Raw genomic sequence first — 10,064 nt, 5'->3', positions numbered from 1 at the left:
TGTTGTGGGAGACAGTGTCAAAGGCTTTATTGAAGTCCAGGTAGACCACATCCACAGTCTTTCCCTCATCCACTAGGCGGGTCACCTGGTCATAGAAGGAGATCAGGTTGGTCGAGCAGGACCTGCCTCTCATGAATCCGTGCTGGCTGGGCCTGATCCCCTGGTTGTCCCGCTCATGCCTTGTGAGCGCCCTCAAGATGAACCGCTCCATAATCTTCCCCGGCACCGAGGTCAGGCTGACAGGCCTGTAGTTCCGGATCCTCCTTCCGGCCCTTCTTGTAGATGGGCGTCACATTGGCAAGCCTCCAGTCGTCCGGGACCTCCCCCGTTTACCAGGACTGCTGATAAATGATGGAGAGTGTAGCTTGAACCTCGATCAATCAAAGTGCATGTTTATAGTTTTGCTAGGATGCTTCTGTAGGGATGTAGTGTGTGTGGCTTGAAGAAATATGGGATGTGTATATTTCAGATCCATAATTTTTATTTTTGAGCTTATGAGTCTTTATATCCCAGGAGATATAAGAGAACGTGTAGAATTGGGTGATGTTGATGTGACTGGGAATAAAGTGTTTATTTTATAAATGCTGATCAAAGTTTGACAAACCATTTCTTAAGCACCTGGGAAGATGAAAAGTGAGAACTGAAGGAAAAGATGGTCATTACGATAAGTGAGTAAAGCAGTGTTCAAAATGAATGCTCTGATGGGATGAGTTGTTGATCTGAAAAGCTAGTTTAATTTGAGATACTTAAGGCTGAAAGAGACACCTGAGGGAGAAATTGGTTATATGTGTTTCACAGAGGTTTATAAGGGGTTGGGAGATAGAATCTTGAACTCTGTCAGTATTGTGCATGCCTGAACGCCATCAGCACTGCTCATCCTAGCAGGTAGGCAAGAGCACATATGGTACTTATGGAAGCAGCTTTTGGTATGAAGAATAAGGCTCTCAGGCTGCATCAGTTTCAGTAGCTAGCTCTGGGAGAATTTTAAATTTCTTTGTGAAACACAGCAGTAGCCTTTAAGAAAATTCGTTAAAGAGCACTGCAAAAATGTCAGCACAGGGTCTACTGTTATAGCTTATAAGTGATTCTGGGGAAAAAAAGAAAAAAAAAAAAAAGACAATAAAAGACATCCAGTCTTTTTGTGACCAAGTAAAACAGATATTTCTGATGTCCAGTTTCCCTTACTAAATCTGGGACCTTGGAGTCAAGCTGTTTCTTGTTTTGTCTTCCTGGAATAGCCACTGTTACCAGCAATAGCCCATCAGCCAAAATCTGCCCCTCTGACACCTTTTACACTTTGGTTTTTGCCTTGTGCTGTAGTTTACCATAATACTTTTACCTGCCATACCTGACTGTAAGGTCCAAGCCATGCTTGCAGGGGGATAGCATGGGTTCATGTGCGCTGCTGACATCTCTTTCCATCGAGCACTAGCATAATGCAACTCCATGAAGCAAACAGCTTCATCCTGACTGCCTGCAGGAACTTCGTGGCCGGAATTGCAGTGCTATTGCTGCATGGCAGTGCAGCTTGTTCCCAAAAGGACCTGAGGAAACACAGCAGGGGCTGAAAGTCATAAACTGTGATTTTTCAGTGGTTCTGGCTCAGTGAAACAAATGTTGCTAGAAACTATCATTTTATCTTCAATGGCTGGTATGAGTCAAAATTAGTCCAAAAAAAGTGTGGGAGTGTTAAAGAAGGAAAACTGATCTTGCTTCTTTGAGACAGAAGACAACTTAGAGGTTTCATTTTTGAAATTACGTTTTCAAAAAGTCCTTGATTAAGCATTTTAATGAGAAACAAAGCTTTGCATGAGCAGCCTATAAAGAACATTATTTTTGTTGTTTTGGTCCCATTTTGGTGAACATTTTAAAATTTGAAAACAAACTTGGAAGGAGTGAAAGTATAAACACTATTAAAATGCTTCACAGAAAGGAATAAAATCACTATTTTTTGTTTGTGGTTTGGTTTTTTTTTAATTTAAAAATAATGCTTGAAAATTGTTGATGGGTTCTACTCTGAATGAACTGATGAATACCTCTCTTTATTAAAAAGGTGTAATGACTGCAGATGTTGTTTGACATTAAAATGTATGCATTTGTCAACAGTTCCATAATTACACTTGGTGCTTGCTTTTTGAAAGTGAGGCCCTATTACATGCATAAATGGTTGGTGACTCTTTAATGACAACTACAATAATGGTTTCCTACTGTTCCCAAAACGACCACATATCCGTCTACATCAGAGAATTCTGGCACAAAACAGAACATAAATATGAAGGCAGTTTTCAAAGTTAAGGCTCTGGGGTCTTAACAGTCAGGTTTTTACTTCTGTATGATATTTCTGATTGCATAAAGAGAAGAATTATTGCAAAGAGATCTTGTCTTTCATTGAACCATAAAGACAGCTTCAGGTTGTTGTCACTGGAGTGATAGGGCCTTTTTCAGCAAATGGAATTGCATAACTTCATTCTGAAACAAGCAATCGGCTCAGCCTGCAAAGATGTTGAGCAGAGCTTGGAATGGATGGTGTGCTTGAAATGTCTGTGGGGGCATCTGTCAGTGACTGGAAAACAAATACTATTTGTATGCAGTACCAAATGTTTAAGATACAGACGTGAAACTTTCAGCGTGCAGCTACTGAATAAACTGTCCACCAGAACAGCTTTTCTCTAAGTCATGATAGTTAGAATATGTTTTATGTGCTAGAGCTCGAAGTTTATAGCCTTTTCCCACTTCTTCTACTACTCCCTAGTATTTACTGCTGGAATTCTCATATGACTGAAAGGAAAACATACCAGAATGGATTTTCTTCTGGCAGACATAACTGTAGTTTCACTGAAGCTTGTGCATCCTTTCAGATTTATACCAGTTGAGCAACCCTAGCCTGATTTCTAGCTCTATACAGCCTTTTTTTTCCAAAGTTGCAGTGACAAAGGGGCCATCTAAAGGTGAGTATATCATCTCTGTTTGCATCTGCCCACATTATTAATGGCTGAATCTTCACATCTTTCCTTATTAATTTGGAAAAAAGTAGATCTGGGCTCCAGCCAAAATGACAGTCAAGAAGAAGCAAAACACTTAGTAAGAAAAAGTTTGTGATGAAGAATGGGTTTCTAGCTGTGCCAGTTCACTGACAACATACTACTTTTATGTCTCTGCCCCTTGCACCATCCTTTGTCTTCAAAAATATTCAGCAAACAGTTCAGGGGAAGCAATTGGCATATTCCCTAATGAGACAAGATAAAGTGTCCTGTAATGGTGATGACAGCAAATTTACTAAGGGAACTGCAGTTTGAGAACTTTGCAAATTGATCAAACCATGATTCCTTGATTGCTTGCTTAATCGCCTGTTGCGGTCTCTCTCCTGACCCTCCATATCCCAGTTGCTTTTGTCAGCACTTTGGCGACTGAGGGACTCTCTGTTAGCCCTCAGGTTGTGAATAGTGGAAGAATAGGTTCTGGTTTGGGGATTTTATTTTATTTGCATTTAATATGTACTCTTGGCCAACGATCAGAGGGGGAATTTAGAGATCTTCTGGACTCCTACAGTGCTTTCTACATCAGGCTAATGACTGACAGGAAGAAGATTTCTTAATTCTGTTTATTATAGGATGGATACTAATTAAAGCACTGTCTCACCAGGTGCTGAGTACCTTAAGCAGCTTCTTAACTCTGGGAAGTGTAATGCTGTGCATATTTAGCACTTAGTGATGTTCTGCCTGCTAAAGATATCTGGTCAGGAGAGAAATGTACAAGGGGAAAGCAGATTTCAGCAGGTGGTACAAGTGATTGACTGGTAAGACTTAATTCATGGCAAGTTTGGAATGGGAGCCCCTAGAACTGTGATTCTATTTTGTTGGCAGAAATGAAGAAATGTCCAAATTTCATTAAAATCTGAGTAATGAACTACCTTATAGCATTCTTCAGAATAGTAGTCAAACAAAGCTACTTCAGGCTGGCTATTTAAGTCTTTCTGAAGTTTGTTTCATTAGAGAAACTACTTTCAGGGAATGAGGGGGAAAGGGGGGATGTGTTTCCATGTGTGCACGGAAGTGGGAATGAGGAACTATTCCTGCTGGTGCAGAGCAATTGCTGCTTTCTGCAGGAGAGGCTGGGACTGTATTTCAGAAGTGGTGAGGAAGTGCTCTCCCTGCACTCGCTCTGCAAACCTCCTTGAGTTCTTTCCAGACGAAGGGCACTGGGAACTTTGCAGTTGTATTTACAACCTTGACACAGCAGATATTATGCCGTATCAAGTTTAACTGTACTGCTCTGCTGCCTGAAGAGTGAGGGGCTTGGAAAAAAGATTTGCAGTGGCTAACAAATGGGTTATTCACAAATTCCCCTGAGTATCTCCTAATCTGTGTAAGTGTCCAGTGTTTGCTGTATAATGATGTACGAATGTGCAAATGGTAGCTAAATGTGCTCTTAAAATTAAGAGGTAAGACAAAGACAGATTTGACCTCGCAGCAGCCAAAGATAATGTCCAAATATATTTCTGTGTGTTCTGCTACTGGTAGCACTCAAAAGCTTACTTAAAGATTAGGGGTAATTCTGTTTGCTTGCATTTCCATTACTGTATCTTCCAAATAACTCCATCTCATAGGAAGAAAAAAGGAAGTCTTGATCTATCTGTTAAGTCAATCTGTGTTTTCTATTGTATTTACTGACAATTAGTTGAACAATCATAAGCTGTTACAGAGAATAACCTTGTCAGTATAATCAGGTAAGTGTTTAAGTAGGTGGGAAAAAAAAAAATCAATCCTCCTGCAATGAGATTTAAGGTTACTGTTGTTCAAGTTCCAGGATCATATATGTGACTTTTTGATACCTCATAACTGCCTCTCTGGAGAAGTTTTCTCTTTGCCCCATGTGAAGTTATGATATCTTGCCTGAAAACATGCTTCAAAGACAAGGAATTGCACTGACCTGTGGGAGTTTTTCCTCCTGTTCTTGCTCTTGGTGACCTGCTGTGGTTGTTTTATTAACCACTTGGCATTTTTATGGGCCCTAATCCTCCAAAAGAAGAATATTGATAAGTAGAGAGAAAGAGTTGGTTGTATAAAAAAAGGTCTAAAGCATAAAATTGTTACCCAGAACGGAGACCATATCTGACCTTGAGCTTTTCTGCTAAGGAGCAATGCCTTGTTTTCACTTGTGCAGTAGACATTGGTAGGGACTTAAAGTTACCTGTTAACAATAACCTTCAGGGAAGCTGAAGGCTGGCAAAAATACCTGTCTTCTGTATTGACAAGGCTTGAGCGCATGCCTAGGTAGTAAATCATGTACACGTGTGTATGTATGTCTTTGAAATATCATTATGTGGATGCATATATGTATCACTCCATAACTAGATGGTGGCATGTTTGAAAGTTCATATCCATTTACTTAAGTATTTACATACTTCAATCCACAATAAGGCCAATACCCGTATCTTTAAAATCAGAATATATTAAGTTCAAGGAAGTAGTTAAATACATGCCTAATTTTGAACGTGGACTCAGGTCCAAATGCGGTAAACTCTTTCACATGCTAATCAGCAGTGAACCAACAGTTTATGTTATGACAATGATTAAAGCAGTGCTCATGTATAAAATGTGTCTGTCTGTTTTCTCCTTGTTTATGTGATACAATCTTCCTCTTTCTTTTTAAGCTATCTATGAACAATCTTGTGAGGCTTACCGACACCAAGGGAAGACATCAGGTTTCTTCTACATCGATTCTGATGGAAGTGGACCACTCGGACCACTCCGTGTTTTTTGCAATATAACAGGTAATGACCTAACCTTGTCTTTGGTGCTTTACGTTGCTTCTAATATTATTGGCATGTCTTTCATGTACTACTAAGAAGACCCCACAATCATGGGTGTCTCAGTAGTGGGAAAAAGAAGAGAACTGGTAGTAACTGAGGTTCGACTCTGAGGTGTTTCCTTAAGTAGGATCCATGTAAAAGTGATTTTTAAACTTTAAGTTTGAAAGACTCACCTTGTACTGTTGCTAAGTGGTATTTACAATGGTAAATGGTATTTGCACCTTTTAAAGGGCACTGCTGATGTATTTTTCATAATATCGTAACTTTTAATGAGATGTTTGTATTTTTTACTAAAGATGTAGAAACTTAGAATTCAAACCTTCTTTCATAACTGTGAATGGTTTCTCTGCTTTACTAGAACACTAGGTCGGGGAATGATTATTAAACTCCTTGCACTGAGCTAGCTGTAAACCCTTCCAGCCTGACTTAAGCAGGAATACCGCCCCTCATACGAGTGTGCTGCCTTTGATATCCCAGATAATAGAAACCCTGATCATCCTGGGTATCTGTATGGAGGAGAAGGCATGATGCTCTTAGGAGGAGGGACACCAAAGAGACAGGTAGTGGAGCAGGAGCCAGTCAAGGTGACCTGTTGGTTGAGACTTCTCGACCTTACAGTTCTGTAGTTTTAAAATAAAAAGTGTTTCAAATGAATATACCTGGCTGGCAAATTCTCCCCTTAAGTGGGTCCTATTTTGTATATAGGACTGTCATGCCAGGGTATGAGAAAAGATTATATAGCCCATATTGTGGATTGGGGTAGGTGGTAGAGCGTCCTTTCTGATTTTTATTTTTGAAATTGAGAGGAAATTTCCTAGACTGTCTCCTGTTTGGCATTTTTTGCTTCCTGTGGCCAGGTGCGGATGAAAGAATATTTTATCACCCCTTCTAAATTGCTAATTCGGGTTGAGCTACTTTGCTACATATCACCTCCACACTCAGTCCTGAAAATGAAGGACTCAGGATATTCATATTTTATCCTTAATCTCCTTGTACTTAAAGTGTCTCAAATTAAATTTTCTTTTTAATTGGACAGTCATTATGTTAATTAAATGCACACCAGTTAATTATTAAGTATGTTTTTTATTCAAGTGTAACAAATATTTAATAAGATGTGTCTCCTTCACTGTTGTTGAATCTCAAGAATTGAAATGGAGTTTCACCTTTCTGTCTGAATATCCTTCCTTGATCTCCAGTATGGGAAATGTGCTCATTTTTATTATTTATCATATAAATATGTGTGATGAAAACATTGTCAGTGCTTTTTATCTCTGCTGAAGAAGTAGGATTTTTGACAAACTCCTTGCAGAAAGCTTCTGCTTTCCTCAAATAAATTTTATCTGGCAGAAATCCAGAAGGCATATACCTGATTTTCTCTATATCTGTAATGAACTTGCTGACATTCTTATTTTATTTTGGTTACAAGAAAAGTGGGAGGTGAGGAAAACTGCCAGAACCTCCTAGCCTGGAAAACTTTCTTTTTCGTATTTGTTCTTTTCCCCTAGATGTCTCATTTGAGACAGGGGAAGATCATTTGTCACAGACATCTTTATTATTCCTATTGCATAAAAGAGGACTGAGGCACAGAAAGAAATTACTATTTTACAGTTGTCCAGAGAGTTTGAGGTGTAATTGGGTTATGCTTCTGTATCATCTAAAGATGGTTTGGGTGCCTTAATCACAAGAGCTTCTTTTCTCTCTGGGAACATACCTTATTGTTATGCTGATAAAAATTGTTTACAGTAATAGGTTAAGTGCAAAGTATGGAAAAAATAACTTTATGTACACAGGGATGGATTCTGAATTTGTTACTCTCTTCAGGTAATGCTTCTGCATAGTTTTCTGAAAGTAAATATTCAGGGAAAGTAAAAAAATGAAATTCTGTGTTGTTATATTAGGACCATACAAGGAACAGAGACAAAAAAGTCAATGTTATTGTTCAGTGATATAAATCCATACCACACCTCCTGTGAATGGAAAAATGTAGATGGTCAGAAGCGTGAATGGCTTCCATGTATGGGGAGACCAAACAAATTAAAAAGATGGTGGAGGGAACTGTCACAGGAAAACATGGAGATCATATGTGGCGTAGAGAAAGCAAACAAGGACTGAATTTTTTTTCATCATATAGGAGCTAAGGGACAGTAAAATTATTAGATAGCAGGATTTGGGGTTTTTTTGTTTGTTTGTTTTCTTTTTCCTGATGCAATGAATAGTTCAACGTGAAACATTACCACAGGACATGAAGGAGGCCAATGTATCCACAGAGGGAAAAAAAAACAGTCTGGAAAAAGCCCCGATCTTGTCTGATAGATTCAGCAGGTGCAATTAAACATGGAGGTTTAGTTACAGCTCCCAGCTCAGGCAGCTGTGAGGCAAAGATCACTGAAAAATGGGAACGAGTTTCAGGAAAACCTTTTGCCTTCCCTTGCTTCCCTGGGTATCTGTTCACCCTCAGAGGCAGAGGTAGGCTCCTGGGCTAAATGAAGCTTTGCTTTTACTCAGGCTGGCAGTTCTTCTTTTTGTACACAGTTCAAGAAGAGGTAACCTTTTTGTGCCCAAAATGTGCTCAGGCTGAAGAATTTGGAGGTGGAATGGAAAATACAGGGAAATCACTCATTTAGTGCTTTTAAAAGTAGAGGTGCAGTGAGTTAATGACTTCTGGGAATTACAGAGCCTTGAATCTGTGAAGGATGAATTCAAAGAAGGAATCAGATCATCAGAAACGAACAGCGTCATTGCATTTAAAGAGCAGTGGTGTTCCTTAATGTTCACTTCCATTTGTTTAAAATGCTTTCTAATTTTTACCTGTTTAATTGAACAGATAGGGAACTTGTTTGTAGCCAGTTATTAACCAGGGCAGATTAACAACAGCTTTCTCATATATTGGTGTCTGGTTATAGGCATCCAATGTGTGATGTGTATATGGGAAGTATCAACATTACAAGTTAATTTATTGTGTCTGTGGTCCCAGTGATTTCTCTGCAGCCTGTCAACTTTAACAGCCCACTGCTGAATAAAAATTCTGAAGAAAGCAGAAAATTGCAATTGTGTGTGTTGAGAGGGAATTGGACAATCATACAATGACAAAGAGGGAAAGAGAAATAACGGAAGGGAAATTTTACAGGGAGAAAAAAAGAGGAAAAAAGTATTAAAAATATAAAGCCAATTTTCAGCATGGCAAGAAATTTAACAGTAAAGTGTCACAGGATATCTGCTGATACCAGGGTGGATAAATGTATTTATTCTTTGTCTGGAGAAGTGGCTGAAAAAGCAAGGTGACAAAAATTGTAGATGACATGCTATTATTTAAGTTGGTCAAGAAGAGGGAAGAGTATGTGAAGCACTTTAGAAGGATTGTATCTTGAAGGCTGTTTATTTCTAGTAAAAGTAAGATATGTTGTTGAAATAGGAGGTTGTCAGGAACAGTAATGTACTTAACTAAAGGCGTAGAAAGATGTCTGTACAAAGAAAGGTTAAAAGTAAATAATCCAGGGATATTTAGATTGGGAAGACCCAAAGTGAATGGGCCTCATTGAGAGAAGGGATGTTCATTTGCATTTTCTTATAATAGGGATAAAGAGAGTCCAATGACAGCGAAAGACAACAAACTCAAAACTAGATTTAAAAAAAAAAAAGACAGCACCTTATTAACATAATGTTTCCTTCACCTTATACACCCATTACACACGCAAAGCAAAGTCACTTTCACAGGGAAATTCATCAATTATAATAAACAATGAGGAATCCACACCAAATATATGTGTTTGAGGGAAGAGAACCACGCATATGCACCCAAATGGTGATCATATGTAGATGGATGCTATGAGAGGCACCATGAGGATTTGTGTGGGTCCGTGCAGGGATTATTAATTTGGGATGATTGCGTTCAGCAGCATGGGAACATAGCTAGTCTGTTCCCAGGGCCATCTGCATGGGAATGTGAACTAGCTCTGCCTGCTTTGCCTGGGTTCTCCCATCATCCATGGTGCTCTACACCCACACTTTTTTGCATAAAGTACACAGAGGATGTATCCTGTCATGCTTTGGGCTAATGAACAACGACCAGCGCTGGGACAGAAATTTTCCCTGTAGGCTGATTGTTTGATAATTAGCCCAGTTGAATTAATCTTCACTTCCCGCTGAAGTGACTGATAACAATCAATATAGAAAATGGCTAATGGACCCTCTGAACCGCTGGTCTGGCAGTCTTTCTGTCATTGTGAGCCTTATTCTTTTTCACTTGTTGCTT

General features: G+C 39.1%; 1 protein-coding gene across 1 annotated transcript in view; it reads left to right on the top strand.

The window, feature by feature from the left end:
- The window catches only part of CNTNAP5 (contactin associated protein like 5), a 239,298-nt gene that overhangs the window by 130,966 nt on the left and 98,268 nt on the right, over positions 1 to 10,064 (top strand). The window contains exon 12 of the mRNA XM_009275042.1: positions 5,654 to 5,773. Coding sequence (XP_009273317.1) covers positions 5,654 to 5,773 — 120 coding nt within the window. The remainder of the gene's footprint in view (positions 1 to 5,653; positions 5,774 to 10,064) is intronic.

Source organism: Aptenodytes forsteri, unplaced genomic scaffold, assembly GCF_000699145.1.
Source record: "Aptenodytes forsteri isolate BGI_AS27 unplaced genomic scaffold, ASM69914v1 Scaffold255, whole genome shotgun sequence".
NCBI classification, from domain to species: Eukaryota; Metazoa; Chordata; class Aves; order Sphenisciformes; family Spheniscidae; genus Aptenodytes; species Aptenodytes forsteri.
Note: the sequence above shows the minus strand (reverse complement) of the source record. Positions and strands in the feature narration are given on the sequence as shown.